The 27,327-nt window shown below is 37.9% G+C and overlaps 2 protein-coding genes across 3 annotated transcripts in view; one reads left to right on the forward strand and one right to left on the reverse strand.

Moving 5' to 3' along the window:
* Window positions 1-5,942, forward strand: part of LOC139949628 (exostosin-like 3) — a 36,717-nt gene extending 30,775 nt beyond the window's left edge. Inside the window, exons 6-8 of the mRNA XM_071948067.1 lie at window positions 1,570-1,717; window positions 2,285-2,413; window positions 4,235-5,942. Of these exons, the coding sequence (XP_071804168.1) occupies window positions 1,570-1,717; window positions 2,285-2,413; window positions 4,235-4,444 (487 nt within the window). The 3' untranslated portion in view covers window positions 4,445-5,942. The remainder of the gene's footprint in view (window positions 1-1,569; window positions 1,718-2,284; window positions 2,414-4,234) is intronic.
* A 4,712-nt stretch (window positions 5,943-10,654) lies between these two features.
* LOC139949472 (transmembrane and coiled-coil domains protein 2-like) overlaps window positions 10,655-27,327 on the reverse strand; it is an 80,650-nt gene continuing 63,977 nt past the window's right edge. Inside the window, exons 5-14 of one of the 2 annotated variants that reach the window (XM_071947823.1) lie at window positions 25,341-25,524; window positions 24,147-24,372; window positions 21,309-21,353; window positions 20,694-20,759; window positions 17,338-17,417; window positions 16,716-16,791; window positions 15,814-15,994; window positions 14,956-15,177; window positions 14,326-14,504; window positions 10,655-13,690 (exon numbers count right to left, since the gene is read on the reverse strand). In XM_071947823.1, coding sequence (XP_071803924.1) covers window positions 13,555-13,690; window positions 14,326-14,504; window positions 14,956-15,177; window positions 15,814-15,994; window positions 16,716-16,791; window positions 17,338-17,417; window positions 20,694-20,759; window positions 21,309-21,353; window positions 24,147-24,372; window positions 25,341-25,524 — 1,395 coding nt within the window. In that variant the 3' untranslated portion in view covers window positions 10,655-13,554. The remainder of the gene's footprint in view (window positions 13,691-14,325; window positions 14,505-14,955; window positions 15,178-15,813; window positions 15,995-16,715; window positions 16,792-17,337; window positions 17,418-20,693; window positions 20,760-21,308; window positions 21,354-24,146; window positions 24,373-25,340; window positions 25,525-27,327) is intronic. The other variant, XM_071947824.1, reaches the window with a different exon arrangement.

Raw genomic sequence — 27,327 nt, forward strand, 5'->3', positions numbered from 1 at the left:
TCTAAATGTAGACAATAAAACCAACCCAAGAAAAGATGGTCCAGTTTTTTGGGGGGAGACATGTGTATCACTGAAAATTCGGAGCGGTTATGTCAACACGGGTAGAATAATCCAATATTGGAATACACAATCCGAGAATTGTATCTGACTGTATCATAAATCAGATTTAAATTTTGGAATGTACAAGGTCACACTTATTGTAAACAAAGTTAACATGGTCCATACCTCTGTTTTTTGGAACCATCCAGTTGTTTTAATCCTATATAAATCTAAATGTAGACAATAAAACCAACCCAAGAAAAGATGGTCCAGTTTTTTGGGGGGAGACATGTATCACTGAAAATTCGGAGCGGTTATGTCAACACGGGTAGAATAATCCAATATTGGAATACACAATCCGAGAATTGTATCTGACAGTATCATAAATCAGATTTAAATTTTGGAATGTACAAGGTCACACTTATTGTAAACAAAGTTAACATGGTCCATACCTCTGTTTTTTGGAACCATCCAGTTGTTTTAATCCTATATAAATCTAAATGTAGACAATAAAACCAACCCAAGAAAAGATGGTCCAGGTTTTTTGGGGGGAGACATGTATCACTGAAAATTCGGAGCGGTTATGTCAACACAGGTAGAATAATCCAATATTGGAATACACAATCCGAGAATTGTATCTGACAGTATCATAAATCAGATTTAAATTTTGGAATGTACAAGGTCACACTTATTGTAAACAAAGTTAACATGGTCCATACCTCTGTTTTTTGGAACCATCCAGTTGTTTTAATCCTATATAAATCTAAATGTAGACAATAAAACCAACCCAAGAAAAGATGGTCCAGGTTTTTTGGGGGGAGACATGTATCACTGAAAATTCGGAGCGGTTATGTCAACACGGGTAGAATAATCCAATATTGGAATACACAATCCGAGAATTGTATCTGACAGTATCATAAATCAGATTTAAATTTTGGGGCATAAAAACTGATATCTTTTTCTCAAAGTGCATTACATACAGTGCTATCGAAAGCTGCTGTACTTTCTAACCAGGTAAATTTGTATTGCCATTAAATTTAAGATTGATTACCAAATGTATACCTTCCCTTTAAAGCCATTGGACACTTTTGGTAATTGTCAAAAACTAGCCTTCATAGTTGGTGTATCTCAACATAGGCATAAAATAACAAACCTGTGAAAATTTGAGCTCAATCGGTCATCGAACTTGCGAGATAATAATGAAAGAAAAAACCACCCTTGTCACACGAAGTTGTGTGCGTTTATATGCTTGATTGATTTCGAGACCTCAAGTTCTACATGTAAATCTGAGGTCTCGAAATCAAATTCGTTGAAAATTACTTCTTTCTCGAAAACTATGTTACTTCAGAGGGAGCCGTTTCTCACAATGTTTTATACCATCAACCTCTCCCTATTACTGGTTACCAAGTAAGGTTTTATGCTAATAATTATTTTGAGTAATTACCAATAGTGTCCACTGCCTTTAACTAGTGCCCTGTAGCATAGATGCAAATTTTCATTTGTTCTATTTCTTGTCTTTCTCATCTTTAGAGTATGGCGTGAAAACCGTGAGCAGATAGTAGGGTTTCCAGGGCGATATCACGCTTGGGATGTCAATCAAAATAATGGATTTCTTTACAACTCAAACTACTCCTGTGAGCTGTCTATGGTCTTGACAGGAGCAGCTTTCTTTCATAAGGTAACCAGGGACATACATGTATGTGTTTATCATAACTCATTCAAACAGTTGCCGAAAACGAGAACATACTTTTATTAAAAAAAGGAACAAGAGATCGCGTAACATCACAAGGCCACGGATGGCCACTTCAAGGTGAGGGCTACACTTGACTGATTGGGGCTGTAAACCCGAATCAACTGTCATCTTCCCAACCTTAAACAAATCGTTCCTCAGATTCAACTTAACTAATTTCACACCATTACCATCTTTATAACAATAGACCGATCCATTAAGCTCCGCCCCATTGTGTATTGACCAATCACAACGCCATGAAGGTCCGACACTAAGGTCCGACATGCGTGCGCGTATCTTGGTGCGCGCGGCAGAGTTGTGCAGGAAGGCATTGGAGAGCCCCACGTGTTCTTGCTCGCATGTGCGTCGTGGGCGGAGCCTACTGGATCGGCCTATTGAGCTGTCAGATAGATATTACACAATTTTGTTTGGGCTCATTACAAAGTATGACCCTACCTTTTAGAGCAATATATAAACAAAATTTCTTATAATTTTTTCCCTTTTTTTTCTTTGCAGTATTATGCATACCTGTATAGTAACATTATGCCACAAGTAATCAGAGACAAAGTGGATGAATATATGAACTGTGAAGACATCGCAATGAACTTCCTGGTATCTCATGTCACAAGAAAACCACCAGTAAAGGTAAGAGCACCAGTGAAATAAATATTAACATTTACCAGTGACATTTACCAGTGACATGAATATTCAACAGTTATCAGTGACATGAATGTTCACTACTTAAGAAAATACTGACAGATGGTGGATGCATATGAGTGGATTTATGCAAGTTATTATTTTGTATTATATAACACCCTAGCAGATCCTTGCCATTTGATTGGAGAACTGTCCGTCACGTGTTAGCAAATAAAAGTACTATTTCACGCTACGTCACTCACTGTGCATTTTTCGATCCATCCGAAAAATACTATTGCACTGTGAGGTAAAAACATCACTGCGTGCGCGTGTCTTTGGTAACGCAGCAGTGTTACTGCAAGGCACATTATTTCGGCGTATGCGTGTCTCAGATGCTTTCTTTGTTTTGAAATTTGTATCCCCCAATCAAAATAGAAAAAAGATGTACTTGGATGTTATATAAAACAAATAATGAATGTTTTTCATTTGTGCAATAGTGCGAATATTTTTATTCGTTGAAAGATGGAATGTTCCATTCAACTCGGCATCGCCTCGATGAATAGAACATTCCATCTTTCAACTCATGAACATATTCGCACAATTGCACTCATAAATATTCATTATTTGTATACTGTTCCATGAATAGTTTGACTTGACACAAGATCAAAGAAGAATAAGAGGGAACCAATTGCCCTCTGACTTGATGCCTCTTTTGAGCGCGCTCTTAGCGTACTTCTCGAACACAGAATGGATCAACCACAGGACTGATTAAAATATTAAAATATTTTTTAATATTTCAAAGTCATACTTCCAGGGGTTTATGATCGAGCAGGCCTTGGGTATTCTGATAAAAAATGGCATGGCGAGATCGTACTCCATATAGCAAACCCTTAGTATTACTTTCAGCCGCAACTCAGACATGGCCTAACATTAGGTTTAAAATATAATCTCATATCTGTATCTCATACATATTCATGACCTAGAGTCGAATTCTCACTGGTTCAACTTGACATGCCAGATGCTATCTTTGCTGTCTACCCAGTGTGCATGCAAGTACTCACGCATATGGTAAATATTCTTGGAAGTTGACAAACTAGTTCTCGAGGCGAATTTGTCGAATTCCAATACCTCTGGGAGCTAATGGCCTGTTTAAATTTGCTGTGAATGACAAATGAGGCTGTCCACAAAATTCAAGACGGAGCATCGCAAGATACTGCAAAAGTCATGACTCAAAGCTTGTCATTGCTTCTCATCTTGCGTACTGTCCAGTTGTTACAGGCGCTTCCAAACTCCTCTCCTTCATCCACTGATCTAAAAACGGAGAAATCCTAACAACAAAGTTGACAACCAAGTCCTAGCCAAGCCAGAATCTGGAAGTACAAGTTTGTTGAAATTTGAAATCAGGGCGTCAACCGTATTCATCTACACAAAAGCGCAACAGAAAGTGCAACTCTTTTGAGTGATTCCACACACAGCAATTGCCGTGGTGCCCTGAGCTTTTGCTGTGGTGCCCTGAGCTTTTGCTGTGGTGCCCTTTGCAAAGATCCAATGCAATTTTACCTTTTCGTAGTAGAAGTCCCCCTTTCTTGAGGAAAATCGCTGCGCCCCTTCAAGAGCAAAGTTCATGGTCTATGATTCGCAGAGAACTGTCTTCTGTGAAGTGTTCCTTCTAGTTACAGTAACCTCAAATATTCCTCGACTTCATCTGGGAGGTCTTAACCTGACAACATCCTAACCCCTTGACATCCTAAATCAATCGTGATTGATGCCCAAGAGTCACAGGAAATCAGGCTAAAATAACCGAGAGACACTTTTTGACGTTTGTATCAGGTCACTTCTCGCTGGACGTTCCGCTGTCCCTCTTGCCCGGAAGCTCTCTCCAAAGACGACTGGCATTTCAAGGAGCGTCACAAGTGCATGCAATTCTTTACCAGGATCTACGGGTATATGCCTCTCTTATACACACAATTCCGAGTAGACTCAGTGCTATTTAAGACGCGGGTGCCCCACGATAAACAAAAGTGTTTCAAATTTGTGTAGTGTTATCATTTTGTTGTTTGTGACCTTATTTATAAACTGTTTAATGAGATGCAGGTTCTCCTGTAGGGGCTGGTTTATAGTCAGTCAAGCGATGGATGCATGATTGTTGCACGGTGTTTGTTCGACTAAAAACTTGACAAGTGATTATTTTAAAAAAAGTTATCACTGAGGTATTAGTGAATAGCCGGTGAGAATGCTTGTGATCAACAACGTTCAAGGAATACATCGTGAGAATGACTATAAACAAGTCTTAAGACTTTTGCCACTGTATCTGGTAAGCATGGGGAGGGTGGGGGGGGGGGGGCTGAGATTCAATCGCGAGGGGAGCACTGAGACTTCATTTGGCCTTTGAAATGTTGACAATGTTGGAAGACATATTGATAACTGTTACCTGAACCGCTTTGGATTTTGATGTTGTACTTTTCGTACATCCATTAAAGCTCTTCACCATGTGCAGCAACTCAACGCACCAACCTATTTAATCAATCAATCAATAAATCAAAAATAATTGGTATAGCGCCTAAATCAAAAGTTTGCTCAAAGGCGCTGCGGCACAGAAGAAATGAAAGTCATAGGGGACCACTAGGGGACCACCAGGGAGGTTGATTACCATTTGACCTGTATAACATTATGTCTAGGTCACATGGAACTTCTGGCTGTGTTTTGTTTGTGTTCTTGTACAAAAATGAAAGAAAATTATTGTTAAAATTTAGAAGAGTACATGTATGTGTCTGAAAGTCCTAAAGTATTTAAAAAATATTGTACAGTGTTGTATCAACCATCAAAAAGAGAGGGAGTTGAGTTTTATTTTAAGTCTTATACGTAAATTAGGGTACCTAGTAATTATACTTGGGTCTTATATTTGGGGTCTTGGGTCTTATATTCTGGCAAGATCAAAACTAACTGTATTACTCAATTGCCAATACTTTTAATATTTTAAGTATAACACTCAAAGGTTTCTACCCTGGCAATCTTTGTGCCGTGTAAGTTGTGTTTGCTTTTACCAATGGTGTTTGCACCCTTGAAGCAAATGTTTTTATCACTTAGTTTTCCAGTGTTTGTTCACAGTTTTACACATATTGGACCACTCTGTCAGGCAGGACTTTTTGTTTTGTTTGTTTATCTGGTTGCCATGAGGGTCATCACACTGTCCCCTCCCATATTATTAAACAAAGGGAATGTAAGTCTTGAAAATAATAACACTATCTCAAAAAAAAGATGTATCATTTATTAAAAACTTGTATAAAACCCTGCAGCTATTTTTCTATCATTTTGAATGTAAATTTACACAACTTTTCCCACCTGTTAAACTGTACTTAACTGTACTTAATTAAGTTCAGAGTTGATGGCTTTAAGCAAAAGGATTTCACTCTTAAATTTGTTAATTATAATCTACACCACTTCAACTTGAATTTGAAGTATATTAATTTAATATATTAAAGGTATATTTATTTGCAGACATTTACAAGTTACTACAAAATAACTTACTAGGCAAAAAGTACATACTCGGGCCTGTATGCTTCGTTTTGAAAAGGAAAGGGCACCAAGGCATTTTCTCCCTGGTAAAGGGCACCATATGAGGGAGGGAATGGTAATTTCAAGGGCACCAAGGCAATGACCAGGGGGCATGGGGGCAATCGCCTTCATTGCCTCCGTCAAGTATCAGGCCTGCATACCATTCCTGAGTATCCAGTGAAATCGTGTTGCTAGGTGTTACGATACAACAAAGTCTGTCTAAATATATTAAAATGGTCACCTTTTGCCATTGTTTTTCTGGGCAGTCATGAATGCACAAATTTAAACAGGTTGGTGGAACCATATTTCGTATTTAATCCTGCCCCACTTATCCACATCTTCTACAAAAAAAACACATCAAATACCTAAGACAGAAGGCATCAACAAAAACCAAAAGAAATTTGGTTTAAAAAAAAGTTTAAATTTGATTTGACCACCGATTATGTTTTGAAACTGTCTCAGGTAAAAAATGTGAGAGGCCCACCTTTACCTATTCATAATGCATTGGATCTTTCTTCATGTTTTAGTTGCTCAGTATTTGTTAAGATCCTCTTAGAATTTCTCAATTGGTTCTTAAAACCTTTTGTCGTTCTGTTAAGAATTCAGACATACTGTTAGAAAGAAGTTACCTTGATCCCAACCTGTCAACGACAAGATTAACAATAAGCTTTTGCACTCTAATGAAGATATTATGACAGGCAGAAGCTCCTGCCCAAATGTGACAATAGCACTCCATCAGTGGACATTATAGTCCCCCCCATTTAATAGCCTTCGAGAAAGACTCTGCCAGGGTGGAAATATCAGGCTCTTAACTATTTTCTTTTGCAATTGTTAGCAGATGTATATCACTTACATCAGTGATAAAGACTAAAATGTAGCTAGCAAAACACAATTATGCTTACCAGAATAAGATTACCAGCCAAAAAACTATGTCACATGTCAATTTGTGACTGGTATCCTGCTCGTCTCTGCTTACCTGACAATCGTTGAGCAATATTTTCTGCTTAAGCAGCTCTATGAAGTTGAGCCCCTTTCATAAGAAGAAAAAAAGAGAAAACAATCTTCAAATTAGTACATGTAATTATCCTTGTAGCCCAACTCCAAAATATTCAACTCTTGAAAATGGTTAGATTTCTATACTTGTGCTATGGGAAGTCAAGCTAGATGTCATTTTGTATGCTTTCTTATAATGTATTTGTCATTATTTGTAAATACAGTAATTATATTGTAATAAATAAAGGCTTTAATAACTATGTTTGCCGAGTATTTGGTTGTTTTTTTACACAAGGGTTTTACAAAGTTTTAATCGTGTTGTTCAATATACGATTTTCCATGTTCGTAAGTTATCATACTTGTGTCGAAGCCAAACTGTTCCCTATTACTTTATTTCTGAAAACTATTAGTTCAAAAAATCAAATGTACCAGTTGTTTCTATGGTGACAAGAATGGTTTATATGGAAGACTACAATCCCGGCCAACATGTTTGGGCCACAATAAACACACCATCCCTGTGGCTCAATGTTGTTAACCCCAGCTGTAACGGAGACCATGCAATAGGAGCCATGCACATTGAATGGAGGAAGGGCCTAACGAGATTGCCTGTGGCCAATTTCACAAAGAGTTAGGACTAGTCCTAGGAGATATTACAAAAGTTAGGACAAGTAATTAGGACGAGTAACTCGTCCTTACTCGAGATAAGACTTAAGCCCAGTTCATACTTCCTGCGAATGCGAAGCGAATTTGACGTGAATTTGACGTCACAACCCTCTCGCAACGATATTCGCAAGTGAGTTGAAAAGAGTTGAACTGCTGTGAATTTTTTGTTAACATTCGTATCACATTCATATCGGCAGGAAGTATGAACTGGGCTTAACTTTAGTCTTAACTGTTTGTGAAATCCTTCCCTGGATGGTCAGAGTCCGAGACGGGGTGCTCCGAGTCCAATTCCACAATTAATTGACCTGACACTGGTTTGGAGTCCTCCAGCATTGAAGGTAAGACACAAATTTGTTCCCTTCTTTTGAGAGTGTTGCTGTTTTTTTTTACAATTCTGAACAATTTAATTTATTGAGCTGGTAATTATATCTCCATGAATTGATCAACATTGTGTATGTATATAACCTTCTGAGCTGCCAACTTCCCTTGATTCTGCAGCTTCCGTTGAAAATAAACAAATCTTTCAATGTTCTGATGAACACATTTGAAAATCTCCCTTCTTGTGGAAATGTCCCTGTTATGTGGAATGTATTTCTAAATATATCCTAGATTGTTGTACAAAATCTTTCTGATTGCAAGATGCAAATATTGGCAGCTCTGAGCCCTGTGTTTTAATAAGATTTTAATTTTTGTTTCCAGAGCTGCAGGGCAGAGACGGAAAAAGCCTTGCCACCAGCCTGACTGCGAGATCTGGGAACATCAAGACATATCCACCTACAGAAGAAAAGAGGGAGACTGTATGCGGAAGGCTTCCAAGTATGAGTAGAGATGAGAGGTAACTAGGTATTACATAGACTTGGTTCAAGTCCACTTGGTTCAAGTAGTGCCTTTTATGATGCGCTCTCTAATAATAATAATAATAATAAACCGTTCTTTTAAAGCACATTACACACGGAGTCCCAATGCGCTGTACAAAGTCAAAAAGATAAGATGTTAATAAGATGTGATAAGCATGCAGTGGATTAATTAGTCAAACAATGACTCAACGAAAGTCTGACTTGGGTGAAGTGTCGTGGCCGAGCGGTCAAGAGTGCTGAATTCAAACTCTGGTGTTTCTGATCAGCAGAGTGTGGGTTCGAATCCCCAGCCATGACACTTTTGTCCTTAAGTAAGACACTTAACCATTGATTCATCCTTCGGATGGGATGTAAAGCCGTTGGTCCCATGTGTTGTGTGAACGCATGTAAAAGAACCCAGTGCACTTATCGTAAAGAGAAGGGGTTCGCCCCGGTGTTCCTGGCCAGATTGGCAGCAAATTGCGCCACAGCACCTTGTAAACCATTACATGGTGTTAAGGATTAGGTCTTATATCTCAAACTTCGTACCACTTCTTGCAGTAATAATACCTGGCGCTTTGAACATGTATCCTTTGGCAAAAGGCGCGTTATAAATACGGTTATTATTGTTATTATTATTATTATTATTATTATTGAAGTCTACAGTCCCGGCAAAATGCTTGGGCAGGGCCACTCATTCACAACGTGGCTACATTCTCTCCCCCGTCCCTCCGTTCAATGTTGTCAAGAGCACGAGAGCCAACATTGAAAGGGAGCACAAGGCCGTGGTGCAGGGGCCCAACGAGATAAGGCATGGTTTGTTGGTACATATAACACAAGCATTAAATAACAAATGAAGTCAACAGTTTCCTTTAGCACTGAGCCTTTATTTAGTTTGAATAAATTATACATTTTTGGTTTGTTCACCTTTAACCTTTGCACATTGATAACCATCAGCTTAGCCTCTTCACAAGCAGTAAAAACAATTCACACCTCCACAAGGTATAAAACTTGATATAAATAATGCATAGATGGACAGCAGATTTTAATATGAGATGCCTAAATGCATGGACATGGTAGTCTTGCTTTGAGACGCTACATTCTCATTCACATTAAAATGAATGCTGATGTTATGGCCTATCAAACATGCACAACTGCTTTAGATGCTATTTCAATGTTTTAAAAATGGAAACTGGTCAAAGTTAATAGACCCCTTGCATATGTCACAAGCATAAACAGCGCCCTCACTGAGGTCGAAGGAAGACCTATCATCGCCTGAGTTTGTTTGACCTCGCAGCAATGCCAGCCAATGCCAGGAGTCCATTTCGGGAGATAAACAATCTCGTTTAAATTCGCCACACATTGACAAAAACCCAACAATGATCCTTTTGAAGTGAAACCCGAAATTCTAGGTGCAACTCGCACAACAACATCCAGTTATTTTTGTTTAGGGTAAATATAAAATAACTATGGAAATAACCTTCAGTTAAAAATTGATGTCACAATGCAAATCCATGGTGTATGCGCAATATGGCCGCCTAATTTGTCTGCTAACCTGTGAAATACACTTACACCGTAGCAAATTTGCTCACCGCTTAGCAGCGCTATAAATTGGGCTTGGAGGTAGCTATGCAAAGGTTGCCCCAAAACATTTGACATAGCAACTGTCTCTATAGTGTAGTTTGAGGAATTCAAATGTAATTAGTAACTTGTGACTATTAAGCAAGTCATTCTACAAGACTTTATTTAAATCCGACTCTCAATGAGATTGGGCTAGATTGTTTGCTGTTTTCACAAGTAGTTTTAGCTGGTCTCTGCTGTCCATTTATGTCCATTTATGTAATTAATGTCTGACCACACAACTTATAACTGATCCGGCATTACGTTTCGATAAAGCTACATTTATCAAATATGCAATCGTTTTACTTGGATACATGTCAGATATTTATTAGTACATGTTAAAATTGCTACAATATATACATGTTTAAAACAAATTTGCCAATATACAAACACTTAATATCACAGTATTTTTAAAACTGCATTTAATAAACAATTTTCCGGTACTCAAGTATGTTTCACCATGGTTACATAGATAAAATTTCCTCTTTGAGATACTAAACCTTAGGCAGCCATTTTGTCTTGTTCCCTGTAATCACAATGCATATTTAGGGATCAAGTCTCATAGGTACCAGCCTTTTTATGGGGGGGGGGGATACAGAATATTATGTGTGAAAAGGTAGTAAACTTAATATTCTTGAATCTTTACAAAAGGGATATTGAATGAGTAAATTGAGTTTACACGTACCCCACACAGAGGCTCTTTGAGTACTAACTCAAGATTTTCAACATTAATAATATTTTTAAACTTTGTGTTTCATCCTAAAACCCATGAAGGTACAATGACTACAAATGACTACAACCCACACACGAGCAAAAGATCTTTCTATGAAACCCAAAACTGAACTAATTTACTTTGGTTTAAATTTGTTCACGCTGTTTCAGCCAAATTATTGAAGACAAGAAATTCTTTTGGGTGTTTTACATGTAGTATACGTATTAATAATAATTTTTGTGGTTCCGATTTTCTTCACCAGGTCGACATAAAAAGTCTGAATTCAGCCAAAAGACTAAACAATCTCATCTCTGTACGTAATATTTCAATGTGTATTTTGCTTCAAGCTTATTACATGTGTACAATATTACTTTCAGTATGCATCACAGGTATTTCAAATATCCAAGTTTAACTTTATGGTGACATAATAGTGGATGACTTGTCATGTGACACCTGAAGGCACCTACCATTGGTTAGAACTAATGATGCCATTTTTTACAGGCCACAAGTTGAACAAATTTATCAAAAGCTTTAAGCTCAAATAAAAATCCTGAATTATCGGTATTTCAATAATTTCAGTGATGAAATTAATAGTTGACAGTCCCACTACTTGCCATATTTTTGTCAACTACAGGTCGGGAAAAAAGCTGTAATGTTTCAATTAAAAAATGTATAAACACTTAACTTGCCAAATCCTTTGTCACTTATACACCACATGCTTAAAAACTAAAACAATGTGTTGTTGAGGCAGTGCAACATTTACTGATCTGTGTTGCAAGCAATTTAAAAGTGCCCGATGTTGCATTTGGCTTAAAATATTTCAATTGTACACACACACCTGAGAAACAACATTTTTCGTGGGAGATACATTTTAATTTATTACCCAATCAAGATATGATGTGCACTGACACGATGATAAAATGAAAGTCTAAAAATTGTGACTTATAAAGTAAAAAAATAAAAAGACTCTCGGCATTTCAGATGCAGGTTCGATGAACCAATTGGGAAAACACATTATTTGATAACGGCAGATTACTCTGTTATAACAGTTAACATTAACAGGCTCAAGACAAAAGCCCAATTCAGAGGGCTGCTTAAGCAGCAAATATTGCTTAACAATTGTCTGCTAAGCAGAAATGAGCAGGATACCAGTCACAACTTGTACATGTTACATGGTAGTTTGGCTGGGTTTATTCTGGTAAGCAAAATTTTGTTGTGCTTAACGACTTTTTGTTAGTAAAGCTGTTGGGCAACAATTGTTTGTTCATGAAATTGGATCAATTTTAAAATGCTTTTAGCCTTCGAAAAAGAACTATGCTAGGGTCAAAATGTCCGACTATTAAACAAATTTTGTTTTGATAATGGTTACCAGTTAGTGCCTTTCTTAGCATGTATTGCTGATCGGCTGTATGAAAATTGCTATTGAATTGCACTCCATGTAGTAAGGTCAAAGGTCAGTAAAATATACTTTTTTTTCATGCAGTGACAATGAAGTCAGAGTGTACACAACATAGAACCTACTGTTGGAAATGGACCAGTAAAGATGAGTGAACTTTGGCATCGAGACTGGGTAAGTTTTTAAAGTTTTATAACAACTTCTAACTTGATTATTTTCACCCTTTCTGAAAATAAGTTCTGGGAAGATGAAGTTTTAATACTCCAAGTGAAAACTCAAGATTTTAATTAATACATCAGTGTTGCAGCCTCTGATTATAAAATGGAAGGCAAATAATTGCAAAGACATGTCATATTTTTAATATTGTTTTCAATGTGGCACCCAGAAGCTATTTGTGTTCATCTATCCGGTAATTGATTTGATAGACAAATGTACGGTTGTTTGTTAATAGAGGGGAATGTACCCAACCTGAACTGGACTGAACTAGATTGAACTGGATTGAACAGGATTAGACTGGAACCACAAGACAATTTTTCATGCTTTGGATCACATTGCACGAGGGTATACATGGAATAATGACATTAACACCAACAGCCACTAACTTGTGCATTCATCATGCATTGTTGCAAAACTGTCATGAATGAACCAGATCAAACTGGTTTGAACTGCTTTGCACTGGATCCTGATCCAAAACACTGTCACTTTTCAAATGATATCCTGGCACAGTCTTCCCAATCTCCTGCTGTAACGATGTAACAAGTCGAAGAAGGCCTGGTCAAAGTTTCTATCACTCACAGTGGCTTCCACATTTCTGACTTACTTTTACAAAGAAAACCACATCTGGGAGTTTTTTTTTCCTGTTGAATGCACTGGTCTTGATCCATGCTTATTATGTTTGAAATACTGACGGGGGGACTGTTGATATACTTGTAGAATCAGTCAGCACATTGACACAGACAACGAACAGTCTCTATTTAACAAGTTTCTTTGGCAGATATGTATTACTTTATAAATTAGCATACTTCTTTGGATTGCGAGTCGACACCAGCTCAAACATTATCCTATGTACATGTCACTTGTCTGTCACATCACCCGAGGAAGATTTGCAGCTTACGCGACTTACATTTAACGTCCGTTAACTCGACGCAATTCCAGTTATCAGCTTTCAGACTGTCCCTTTAACGGAGTACACACTGAGTTTCTCTGATGAAATCAGACTGCATGCTGACATACCACTGTTCAGACAAGCAATAATCCTCAAGTATATACGCTCGCATTTTTTTACACTCGCTCAAGTTTATAAATAGGTGAGATGAATAGCGCCCTCTATAGGTGGCGGACGGAGTGTAGACTGAGCTTGGGAGTTAAGCGGGGGTCACGTTCTACTATTGATGAAGAATAATTGCTTGTAGTTCTCTACGATGTGTTGTGTCAGTTCTTCTATGAGCTCTCGCCTTTGCCAGATGCAGAAGAACAAGAAGGAAAAGACGATGGTTGTAAGCAAGCGGCCCCTGCACCAAAACAGAAAACATTGTTTAAATAGTTACACATCTTTATGTGCGTTTTGACACCCATACATGTGATGCAATCAAACTACATGTAAATGAGTTTTTTGTCGGAAATACCACTATGAATAAACAAGACAAAACGAACCTCATTTTGATTCTGGTCTTGTTTAAAACAATTCTGGTCCAGTAATCATTTTTAACAACAGGCTCGGAGGTCTTGTGGAGTTCTCCCCCAAAATCAAGCCCTGGTGGGATTGGAACCAGTGTCCCAGTGGTGGAAGGTGAGGAAAGATTCCATTACGCCCACCCAACCACCCCAATCAGAAAACTTACCAGCATGGGCCAATATCAGAGAGCTGCTAAATGGCTGTTGTGCTTAATGAGCAAGATTCCATTTCATATCACTGCTAACCGTAAGCACACAAAAAGGTGTGCTAACCTTCCGATGCTTACTGTATAAAAATGAATGGTGTAACAATGCAAATCTATGGTGAATGTGCAAGCTAGTCCCCAAATTTTCTTGCTAATCTGTGAAATATTCTACGCTTAAGCAAATTCTTCTGCTATAGCTAACACAAAATTGTGCTTACTGTTTAGCGGCTCTACAAAATTGGCCCCTAGATAGTTCCTATTCTTACCTTGTGGCAATGAAGGGCGATACTGTATTTGTAATGGTAGACACAATGAGTAGAATCACAGCTAACACTGATAACACTACATTGATTAGTTTGGATAGTAGAGCCCTGGCATTCGCATTCTCATAACCCTCTAATGTAATAACTTGCTGATGCTGCTGGGCCAACTCGATCTTTGAAATCTGAAACAAAACCAGAAATAGTTTTAAAATAACAATAGAAATAACTATTCTTTTATAGCGCAGTTTTCAATAATATATCAATGTGCTTTAGTGCCTTGGTCATTGGGCCAATAACATTCCTTAAATCCTTCTCAGCTCCCTGGGCAGTATACAGCCTCAGGCTGCCGTGGCACTCAACAGCTTTTTCAAACACAATATCAACCTCTACCCTTGGAGGTACATGTACCCATTTTTATATCCCTGGGTGAAGAGAAGCAATTACAGTAAAGCATCTTGCTCAAGGACACAAGTGTAACAACCGGGATTCGAACCCACACTCCGATGAATTAGCACCAGAACTTGAATTTGTTGTCCTAAACCACTACATCATGATACCCCATAGTATACAGTGCTTATCCCACATCGATGAAGGGCAAAATTATAATGAAACAACATGTTTTTTCTTTCGTACCCTGGTCTGACATTGGTCAATATTATCCAGAACGTCTCGTTCCCTCTCCACTGATCGATACTCTAGTCTCTCCTCCATGCTGCTTAACTCCTGCTGCATATTGGTCAATGCATGATTGTGGAGGTCAGTAAGGTCAGCTAGTTGCTCCTCAAGTCGTTCTGCTCGATATCGTTCATCTGCCAAGGCTTGGTTGAAGAACTGGTATTGCTCACGAGTTTGTTCCTGTGATGGTTTGAAAGAATGATAGTGAGGTATGTAGGTTCTGAAGTACTTGGGTTTCAATCAGTCTCCCAAATAAGAAGAAACCATAAATAAATACTTGCGGGTACAACCATGTGTAAATTTCTTAGGGTGAGTGTTGGCTCTGAAAAGAGCAGTCTCGACGTTTCGAACAGTATACTCTACTCATCTTCAGGAGAAGTCTCCCAAAGTTCATATAATAATACAGTCGACTCTCGTTCAAACAAGATTAATGGGACTGGCCAGAATAAATTGCCTCTTCATAACAATAGGGAGGACAGTGAAACACCAAAAAGAAAGAAATGCGATTCAGGGATTCATAACAGTGCTCTTTATAACAAAGATTGACTGTACTCAGTTCTAATCTAAGGGTGTCTCATAGCCCTCACTATTGTAAAGATACATGTAGGTCGTAGTGTTAGCCAGAGGGTTGTCTGTCTGGGTGTCTTTTGGACACCCAGTTTTACCTGCCATTTACATACTGTATACTCAAGAAATACTGCTGCCTTTGGCACTGGTGAAGTTAGAGACTTGTATCTTCCATGAGGACTCATCTATTTGAAAATGAATGCATTAGAACACCCAATTTGACCTTTAGCCCCTGTTTAAAATAATCACCTTTAGTTCTTCTATTTTGAGCTGCAGTAACGTCTCTGATGCAGCTAATTCTGATATTCTATTTTGGAGTATCGTCATACGACCCACTAGAGGATGTTCCTCTAGGTCCTCTCTCATTAGATGACCATTCTCTGCCATGTCCATGCTGGACGATTCCTCTCCTTCACTGTTGGATTTCATCCTGATCAGAAATGGAAGGGAAATATTAACTCTTTCTGGGGAAGAACCACGTTCAAAATTAAATTGGTTTATACAAAAAAGAATGTGTTCTCTATAGCCAATTTTTAAGGGGCTGAGTCGTCATGATCAAAGCAGGCCTGTGGTTTTACATTACTAGGAGGCATGGAGGCAATTATACGAGGCCGCTGGTCCCATGTGTTGTGTAACGTATGTAAAAGAACCCAGTGCACTTATCGAAAAGAGAAGGGGTTTGCCCTGGTGTTCCTGGCAGTGGCTGCTATGCGCCGTAGAACCTTGTAAACCCTTATAAGGTGCTAAATAATCGGGTCTCAAAATTCATCACTACAATTACTTATCTTTCTGAAAGTTTGTATATACTCAGCGCCTTGAGTACCTTGTTTGGTAGATACGTGCGCTATATAAGACTTTGATATTATTATATTGTTAGTAGCTACATGCCTGATAGTTTGTTTTTGTAAGGGGGAGTTCTTTTAAAAAGTTTACACGCCTATTACTCAGGTAGGTTTCAAATCCACGACCTTTGCCATTTTAGAGTACATGTCTTCCCACTAAACCTCCAAGTTTGCCCGGTAAAAAAGGAGTTGGAATCCCATGCTATTTAAGCAACAGGTATTGCAACAATTTAATAGATGTCGAATTCTCATAGGGGATAAAGAACATTATTTTGCTAGCGTGGGCTATTTGCTGATTTATTTACTTACGCTGTTGATGGTGGTGTAGGAGCAAACCAACTACTCCTACCAGTCTTATGGGGCTGGTCAACCTCCTCTTCCTCATCTGCAACAAGAAAGAAATGCTGCCCAATTAAAAGTTGCTCAGAACTGTGAATATGTAAGTGGGTGAGGTAGGAATATAAAGTGACCGAATGAGGTACTATATAGTGAGGATGTAACTAGACCATGTAGGGATGAAATCATCAAAGAAGGCGGGGATAACATGATTAAACAAGGTATGAGCAACTAAGAGAAAGAACTGGGGATGAAAGGGACACAAAAGCATGCGTATGGAATAGACTTAAAGAGGTACAATGAAGTGACCAAACGAGGTAGGGATGAAAGGGACCAAAGGAGGTATTAGGAACGGACTGGATGAAAGAGGATGAATTTACCCAATGAGGTAAGATGAAGTGACTGAAGGAGGCAGGCATAACGTTATTGAACGAGGTATCAGCAAATGACTGAAAAAGCTAGGAAGGAGGTATTATGGAATGAACTGAAGGAGGTAGGGATGAAAAGAACTGTACTGAATGAAGAACTGACTAAAGGGGTAGTGAGAAAGAATAAATTGAGGTAGATTTTAAAAATAACTCTGCAATAAGCTTACCTGTGTTATCAATGTTATCTGCACTTCCAAACTTGTTCTTGAATTTATGTGCAATCTCCTTCGGTTTGGAAACAACAACACTGTCATATTGAAAAGAAAAAAAGAACACACAAAGTATGAACACTTTATTCATGTAGGAATCTCTGCTTTTTAAATTAAAATTCATTAAAAACTACATTGTGAATATATTAATTGTGAATATAAAAAAAGAAGACAAAAGAAAAGGGCATGATGCATATCGGTTACCATCTGGGCCCAATTACATGTAGCTGTTCAGCAGGAAATACTGAATTAATTTTAAACCAAAAATGTTTGATCCAGATATTTGTGTGATACATTTATCTCTTCTCCAGTAATTTATCACGTCAACCCATTCTCTCACATCACCCTCCACTTCCCCCTCCCCCTCTATCCCCTCCCATCCCCAGCTCAAAGCCCCTCCCCCTACCCAACCAACAGCCCCTCCCCACCCAACCAATAGCTCCTCCCAACTCCCACACCACCAAAGCCAAGTATTGACCAAAGAGCCCCTCAGAAAACCCACTGCCCCTCTACCTATTATAGCAGAGTCTGCCCTTCCTACAAATAACACCCCTTATCAGAGAGTGGATCAATCCAACCCATGCTTTCTTTATTTACACATGTGGAGGCAGTTTCAAACAGACCATGTGCAGTTTTACTGCATGGTGTGTCATTTGACTTAAAGTTGCAAGCTTTTAAGAGCTAGTTTTGACACTTTTTGACTGGGAAGACCTTGCTTATTATGCCATGGATGATGGACAGTGTAACAGTGGAGAAAATGACATGGAGTAAGTAGTCCTTTTCTTTTTTTGCAATGACTAGTTATTTACACTGAAAAAATATGCTGAGTGTGCATGGTGTAGTGACACTTTCACTACAAAGAACATGAGGTACAGATAGCCATTACAATGTAAAAGTATTAATGTTATTTCCCACTTCCATGGTTAATATTCACATTAAATCGCATTTTCATTTCAGGATCTTCAGAAATTATACTGCATGAAAATGCCTTGGAAGGCTTTTTAAACACACAGTTTGTCATGCATGCTCGTGCAGGCTACCTAGATTTTGAAATGGGCTTTTTGTGTTAGATTTCCGAGGTTTTTGGCATCAAGTCTGGTTTTGAAGTATTTTAAATTCGTACAGTTGTGGTCTAATTCCTTACAATGTTCATTAGCTTAATTGCAAACCTAATTAAATAGAGGGGAAAGTTTCCGTATGGCGCCACCACTTTTTCATTCTAATTTGCCTCAATGAGATCCCTTTTTGTAGAAATGAGTAAAAAAGTGGTGGCGCCATATGGAAAGTTATCCAAATAGAGACTTAAAATAATTCTAAAATTTGTTTGTTCCACAACGGTTTTTTGCTGTATGTTTTTTAGGAGGACTGTATTTGAAAGATAGTAACAAGTCAGTGTTCAAATTCCATCTCTAATGCAGTCTGAAACATTTTGCTGCCATGTTACGTTGAATATCAATACTGAGCTAGCGTTCTTCAGAGTCTACAGGTTATGCAACTAAATTACTACATCTACATGTATCAAACAAAACAGCACAGAGCTGAAAATCACAGAGCAGCTGTGAAGCATAAAACTAAGTTAAAATCTATCACTGAAAACTGGAGAAGAAAAACAAATTAGCTAGAAAATTTGTCATAATTGTGCCTTCGAGGCATAAGACAAAACATGCACTCTGAGTCTGACTACTTGTACTCCAATTTCATGGAGGTGCCTAACTGTTATTTTGCTTCAGTGCAAGCTTAGTTCATAAAGCTTTGTTCAGGGCCCAATTTCATAGAGCTGCTTAAGCAAAAAATTTGCTTAAGCACGAAAATAGATTGCTTATTTTACACATGTTACTGGCAAAAATGTCATGCCATATACATTGCTTGTGACTGGTATTTAGCTGTTGTTTACTTAGCATAATAATTGAGTGGAGTCTTGGCCGGTAATCTGATTTTACAAAGCAAAGATTTTTTTGCTTAAGCAAAAATTTTTGCTTAAGCAGCTCTATGAAATTGGGCCCAGTTTACTAAAGATTTCCCTTATTTCGTCATTTTGTATGTGCCAGTAGTGTAGCACCCCTGCTTCAGTGATTACAGGACCCAATTTTGTAGAGCTGCTTTTAAAATTGTGCTAACTGTACGAGTTCCCATTTCATAGCGCTGCTGTAAAAGTAAGCACACAGAAAGGCATGCTAACCTTCCGATGCTTACCGTATGAAAATGTTAGTTGTAATTTTGTACAAACGCAAACCCATGATGAACGCACAAGCTTTGCACCTGTGAAATATACTTACGCTTAAGCAACTACTTCTGCTCCCTAGATAATGTGCATAGCGTAAAACACTGATACAAAATTTGCCCCAGATGAGAGCGCTATGAAATTGAAATTGCACAGTAAGCAGCTCTATGAATTTGTTTCCTGATCTAATGATCTATCTAGCTGTGAAAAGAAAAAAAATGGCAAACAAAAACTGCGATCTAACAACCACTTATTTTATCACTTTGATCAAAAAATTTACATGCATACTGTGCATTACTGTGTAGGACCATAGAACTCATGCACATGAAGTCACTGGAGCAGTGTTCCCTTTTAAATTAAAAAAGAAGGTTGCTGGACCATGTTCGCATTATGTCTCCATAGCGTGATCGTTTCTCTCTTTAGAAGATTTTGGCAAATGACGTCATTGCATGAATGTAATTCTGCGCTTACAGTCACTGTTCTCTATTGACAAGTTGAGCAACATTTTTGCGCTACCGGTAGATGTGTAAGCCCACAATGCTTAGTAACATAACACTAGATCCATTGTAAACCAAAGATTGTCTATCTAATGTAAGAGCGTGAAGTACATGATGGCCAAACTGTCTTGCTCATGCAGCACTATACGAGTTTTGACATAAATATTTCTTACTAACTTATGAAACAGTACAAAATGTTTCGCATGGATTTTCTGCTATCGTAAATGTACATTTTTGCTTTGGCAAGCAGAGCCATGACTATGGGCCCTGGGAATGGCCTATGTTATAACTGCACTCAACAAAACATACAAACTCATTGCAAATGAAAGTAAAACGCAAAGTGTGCTGACGACGGACCTTTTTGAAAGGTTAACAAAAGTGAGCACAGTTCAGTTAAGAGGAAACAATGAGTTGAACAAATCTACACAATATCATCGCTCAAAAGAAATCTTGAAATTTTCAATGATGTCAATTAGCGGCTGGTGAAAAACTACATGATAGCTTTGTGACACTGCTGCTACGTCTACAACACTGTGAAAACTGCTGCTATATGTTTACAAAGTGTTACCATGGCGATAGTTGCCATAGATACGCACCTAGCAGCACTGTGTGTGAAACCTGTGAGTCCAGATAACCCGCCACCAATCCGGTCGGCCATACCGCTGACCATTTGCCACGGCAACAAAAAATATTCAAATAACTGAAACGTTATATAGTGATCAAATAATATCACGTCAAATAAAAATTAGCAACACTCTACAGTGACACAAATCCAAACTTTCACATAAAATGAAAGACCACAATTTGAAAAATATAAAGAAAAAGAAAGGAATAACAGATTCCAACAAACTGAAACACATTCATGCTACGCCTTATTATTATAATTGGTTGTAACAGCACTCAGTGTGATTTAAAGTCCAAATGATCCCACCATTTTGTTGTTAATCATTTTGTTTTTAACACGCTTTGTTTAGTTAGAACTTGTACATGAACTTAATTAGTTACAAGGACATAGTTAATTACTTAAATTCATTGTCGTGTAGAAGCTAGTACAAACAAATTTACCATACCAATAAAAAGTGACAAAACAATACTGGTTTTAGTCTCAGGAATTCACAATAAACATTAATCTGTGAATGAATAAGGCATTTTACCATACATTATTCAAATCATTCACAAACTAAATTTAAATTAAAAAAAATGTAACTTACCCAGAGAACCCTGTTATGCCTTCTTTGATATTGTCTCTCACTCCCCTACAAAATAAAAAAAGAATAATTATGAACTCATCTGAAATGAGAAATTTAATTAAAGATAAACTGATAGAGAGCGGAGTTTGGCTTTGGTTGAACAAAGAAAACTATTATCTCCTCTCCTTAAATCATTGAGGAGAACTCTTTGTACTTCAGAACCAAACTTCATAACACTAAAACCACACACTAAAAAGTTATTAATATGCGCTTAGAAACACAAAGGAATACAAACTATGAATTATTAACTGAAATGAAAAATTTAATTAAAGATAAACTGATGGAGAGCGGAGTTTGGTTTTGGTTGAACCAAGAAAACTATTATCTCCTCTCCTTAAATCATTGAGGAGAACTTTTTGTACTTCGGAACAAAAAATCACATCCAACAATCACATACCAAAAAGTGATTAATTTGCGTTTAGATTTGCATACTGTTATTTTTGTGTTACATAAATAAATGCTACCAGTAGTTGATTTCCACCTGTGAATAAATTCTTTCCCAGATTCGCAACTGTGAACTTCAATGAGTGCTTTTTCTTTGCACTCCTTAGACAAGGTACAGGGTTGCAGAGAAGAGAGACCCAAAATGAAGGTCTAGATTTATGTATGTCATGTAGAAAAGGAAAATATAGCTTATTTATTTACTTCTAGTAAACAAGTGTCAAAGTCTTAAGTGTCACATCCCAGGTGCTGCATTATCTGTAAAATTATGTGCCTTGCTTGGCGTGTTTTCATCTTTTAAGGATTTCATTTCCTATTACACACAATGCTTGACGGGCACATGGATTTCCGGCCTTGTAAATGATATTTTTAGAACATGGTAAACATAAAGTTTTGACATTAAGTGACTTAGCTTGACATTTGACTCTCAGGGGGGGGGGGGGGCACCATACAGCCGGCTCTAAGTCATGCTATACAATGCCCATGTACGTACGTAGGAGGTTTAGAATTACTTGAAGTACGTTGTACACACAAAGAGTGAAAATAATGTCTGAAGTGTTGTTTTTCCTGACAGGTTTGTGAGGTTGATAACATGAGGGGAATGGTTTTTGTGGATATTTTTAGGAGTGTTCTTTGTACATAGGACATTAATATTTTTGTTGTATTTTTATTCTATTTGCATTCTGACGTGTGTGTCCAATTGTCCAAGCAAGGCTCAGCTTTAGCTTCCATAAAATCAAAACAACAGACCTATTGATATGAAGTACATCCATGCCCCAAAAAAACTATTAGTTGATGTTTAGTTAAAAGCATGGCCACCTGCATTTACAAGAAACCTCCTCTTTGTGCGCATACTCTTCTTTGAAAACAGTTGAAAACGGGGGTTGGCCACAAGTGTTTTTGGCATGGTCGGCTGCAAATTGCGCCGCAGCACCTTGTAAACTCTACGTCACTGCAGTGGCACTTTGTATTATTTTGGGGTATGACCTAGTGGTATAATAATAATAATAATAAATAAATAATAATAATTAACCATTCTTATATTGCGCATAACACATAGAAATCAAACATGTTCCTAAGCGCTCTTGAGAAAAACACAACAGAATACAAAGACAAGATGTACTGGGTAACAAACAAAATGGAATAATTAAATGTTAAATCAGTGCGTCTTTAAAGCAATCTTAAACTTAACAATGGAGTCAATGTTTTGTATGTGTTTCGGGAGATTGTTCCATAAGGTTGAGGCAGTGTGAACGAAGCTGCGTTCACCATATGATTTGGTCATCACTGGTGGAATAACAAACAACTTTTTCTTATTAGATCAAAGATTTCTAGAAAGTATTTGTTAGAGACACACCAATAGTACAATAGAAGGGCGTTTACTAATTTGATTTTTTTTGTCATGGGTAGATTTCAAGGTGTGTAGAGTGAAACTATAGGATGGGAATAAATTGACTGTCTCATAACAAACTAACGCTGTATCCTCAGTGCATAAAACTTGATCATTGATATTACTAGTACATGTACGTACATGTTATGTAGGAGATTAATTGAGGATGTTTCTTTGAGGTTAACACCCATCAAAATAAACAAACCAGGACATCTGAAACCATTAACAACTCAGGAAACGATTTGTATATATTACAATTCCAACATTTAAATGTATTGTTTGGTGAGACACTCAACTTTCTCTTTTGGTATTGTTGCGTCTGGCAGAATATACCAAAAAGGAAAGTTGACATTGAATTAGTGAAATGTACTTTAATGGTTTATATTTCTTAATACACCATTGATGTATTTATAGCCATGGTAGATTTTAAATGAAAGTTTGTCAGTCATTTTTGGTGGGATTTCCGGGTGTTAAAAATATCTCCAACTCAGTGGTATTGACCCCTTGCAGTGCTCTGTACATTTCATACACACGCCCAATCTGTCCTCCATTTGGGGAGTCACCATGTACAAAATGGACCTGACTCCTGAAATGGTGGAAGTAATGTCTTGGTCAGTGAAATTTACATCAGTATTAGTAACTTGTTTCCGGTAATGGTTGCCAAAACACACCCCTGATAACACCTTTTACATTCACCTTAACCCCTGCTGCATGCCCTGCGGAACCTCCTTAGGTTTTCTCGGACATACTGCCAGTCTCTCCTTAACACCCCTAATGCCCCCTACCATCGACCCCTGATAACACCTGGGGTCGATTTCACAAAGAGTTAGGACTCGTCTTATCACACAGGAACTTGGGATTAATCTTAAGGTCTGCATGCTACAGTTCAGGGTTGGGGCTCATCATAAGTCCTAAGATTACTCTTAAGTTAGGAAGAGTTTTGTGAAATCGACGGCTGTTCCACTCACCTTAACCCCTGCTGCATGCCATGCAGAACCTCCTTGGGTTTTCTTGGACCTACTGCTCCATTAATTTCCAACTCCATCAGCTTCTTATGGTAGTTTTCAAGCTTCTTCTGGAGGTGGGCAATTGTGGCGTTGGATTTCTGATTCTTCTTCTCGAAGACCATCTTTATTCTCTGCATTTGGATCTTGTCAGCTTGGGCTGAAAGCTTCAAGTACTCCGTTACATTCTCTGTAAAGATTTTTAAAAAATTATTTTAAATATTTAATTTTTAGATCATCCTGAAGTCTGTAAAATACTTGGTGGTGGTGTTGTGAAAGGCAACATATTGTAGGGACTTGAAACACTGTGTGGACACTTGTCCACATAGTGTTATTTTACAGTATTGAAGAATAGGATTTTCCTTGGGCTTACAGAGCAAACGAACGTCCACATAGTGACTGCAACACAGAGCTGGGTTTTTGTGTGGGGAAGTATTATCTGGTTTGCAGGAATGGAGATTTCACACTTTTATCTGAATTTAGACCGTATCATGTCTGCCTGATTTTGTTCACAAACTCAGGAAAGTACTCAGTACATGTATAGAGTGCTTTACACATCAGTGTATAGGTAAAACCGAATATTATTCTTTGTCCCTGATTTCAATTTAACACCTAATAATACTGAGGTAGTCAGGTTGGCTCAGTGGTTGCTGTCTCTGCCTTTCACCTCTGTGGACCCAGGTTTGATTCCCGGACCAGAGTCTTGCGTGTGGATTTGCGTTTTTCAGTCCCTACCCGACAGTGACAACGTGAGTAAAACAAAACAACTGAAATTTCTTCATTGTCTTCTTTACAAAAAGTTGGTGTGATGTTTAAGCCTTTTTGAGATATGGCGGACACAATGCAACAACACTAATAAGTTTGGGTAAATTAGTGTGTATACACCAAACACCAAACAGTACACTCTCATCATGTCCACCATACCTTTTTTTAATCATGATTTGCTCCTGGTTGTTTTGTTAAGTTTAAATTGTATACCTTTTTGTGGTTTTTAGACTGCCTTTTCTTTGTTCAGTGGTGTTTTTAAAATATTGTATTTTAGTGGAAAGCGCCCTGGGGCCTGGCATAAGGCGCTATATAAATACTCTATTCTTATTATTTTAAAAAAGGCTTATTATAATGCTTTGTCGACCATATAATTCAGACTGAGACTCTTACCATCTTTAGCAAGTTGTTCTGCCTTCATAGCTTCTTTGGTCCTTTCAATCTTGGCCAGTGTTTGATCCATAAGAGCTTTAGTTCTATGAGGATCTGGTGATGTGACACTATCCGTCTCGTCTTGTTGGTCCATATCTGATCCATAGCTTGGTGTAGCACAGAGAGTCTCAGAGTGATGGGAAAGCTGAAAATTAATAAGAATAATTCAAACTTACAGAATTTGTTTTTATAACAACAGAAACAGTTAGAACATGGGATCAATTGTTTAGACCCTGTAGAATTGTCCATGTAATAATATTCTACTGAGTTCTTATACAGCGCATTATCACACCCGATGGACATATTAAAGTGCTCAGTATTTTTTTCCTGCAAGGTATTCTGGAGCTACATTTTGAAGTGTATAAGCTCTATTTCTTTATAACACCATGTACATGTAATGGTTTGCAATGTTCTGTGGCACAGTATGCTGTTGAACAGACCAGTAGGGCGAACCCCTGCTCTTTTACGACAAGTGCACTGGGATCTCTTACAGGACCTTAGTATGGCTTTTACATCACATCCGAAGGAGGCAGTAATAATACTTAAATATCTGCTTTGAAAACAAGTGTCCAACTGGGACTTGAACCCACACTCTGCTGGTCAAAACAAGTTACTGTACTAGTCAAGGTTTTAGCCAGAATTTGGTAAAAGGGTGTCCAAATTTGCTGGAAATTTTAAAACTGGGTGTCCAAATTGTTCTCTTACAATAAGTTTACATGTAAATGACAGATGAAACAGGGTGTCCAAATTAAACACAGGGTGTCCAAAAGACACCCAGACACCCCTCTGGCTAACACTATGGTACTAGTGATAACAAGTTACTGAATCTTTCAAGACCAACCACTGAACTGTACAAAACCAGATATGGTCACAAGACTTTACCTTCTTCGCTAACCGAGGTGAGTTCAGAACCGACAGAAACCCTAAATGCATGATGATTGAGTTTGTAATTACACAGTTTCTTTACAAACAATCCCTGCTCCAATTCCTCCGGGAGAAAGTCTCCAATATCACTGATGAAGCATCGATTGATGTCCACTCAGTTGCTGACAAAATGAGTTTGGGATCTCACTTCAGGCCGTTACAGCAGGCTGCCTTAGAGGCTACTGGATGATAAACACTGTGTGAGCTTGTCAACAACCAACACTTGAATAACGGAGTTTGTAGTGACGTAGTTGTTTTACAAACAATCTCTGCTCTAATTCTTTCGAGAGAAAGTCTCCAATATCACAGAATCATTGATTGATGTTCTATTTCTGACGATGAAATGAGTTAAGAATCTCACCGTTTCAGGCACTAGTACAAGCTACCGGATAATAAACATGTGAGCTTGTCTACAACCAACACTTGAATGAAAGAGTTTGTATTTACGTAGTTGTTGGTAATTATGTAGCTGTTTGACAAACATTTCCTGCTCTAATTCCTTCTGCCGAAAGTCTCAAATATTTCAGAAACGTTGATTGATGTTCAGACGCTGACGACGAAATGAGTTTGGTATTTCACTGTATCAGGCCAGATCCTCCACTGGATGATAAACATGTTAGCTTGTCAATAAGCAACACTTAAATGGGCAATTCCACGTCATGGACATTACGTTTTGAGACATTTTTAGAACTTTGTTGGTCAGTTAAACACACCAAGTAGCTTTGATTTATAGTTTTGTGTTTGATACTAGTATCTTGTGTCCTAGTAAGTCAAATGATACTATGTATTTGGAAAAATTCAAATTAATTAAGGAGTCAAAGCACTGCTAACGAGCGTCATGGACATTACGAAAAACGGAAGTGGGTTTTGGGTACAACACACTCAATTCCAAAACTCTGTGAAGTTAAAGTTCAAAATTTTTAGAATACCTTTTTATTTGCTAAACAGGGAAGTAGTTAACATGAACAGTGATAATATTTTTAAGAAAACCTGTCAACTTTCTTGTTACACACCTTAATAGAGC

Source organism: Asterias amurensis, chromosome 17 (genome assembly GCF_032118995.1).
Source record: "Asterias amurensis chromosome 17, ASM3211899v1".
NCBI lineage: Eukaryota > Metazoa > Echinodermata > Asteroidea > Forcipulatida > Asteriidae > Asterias > Asterias amurensis.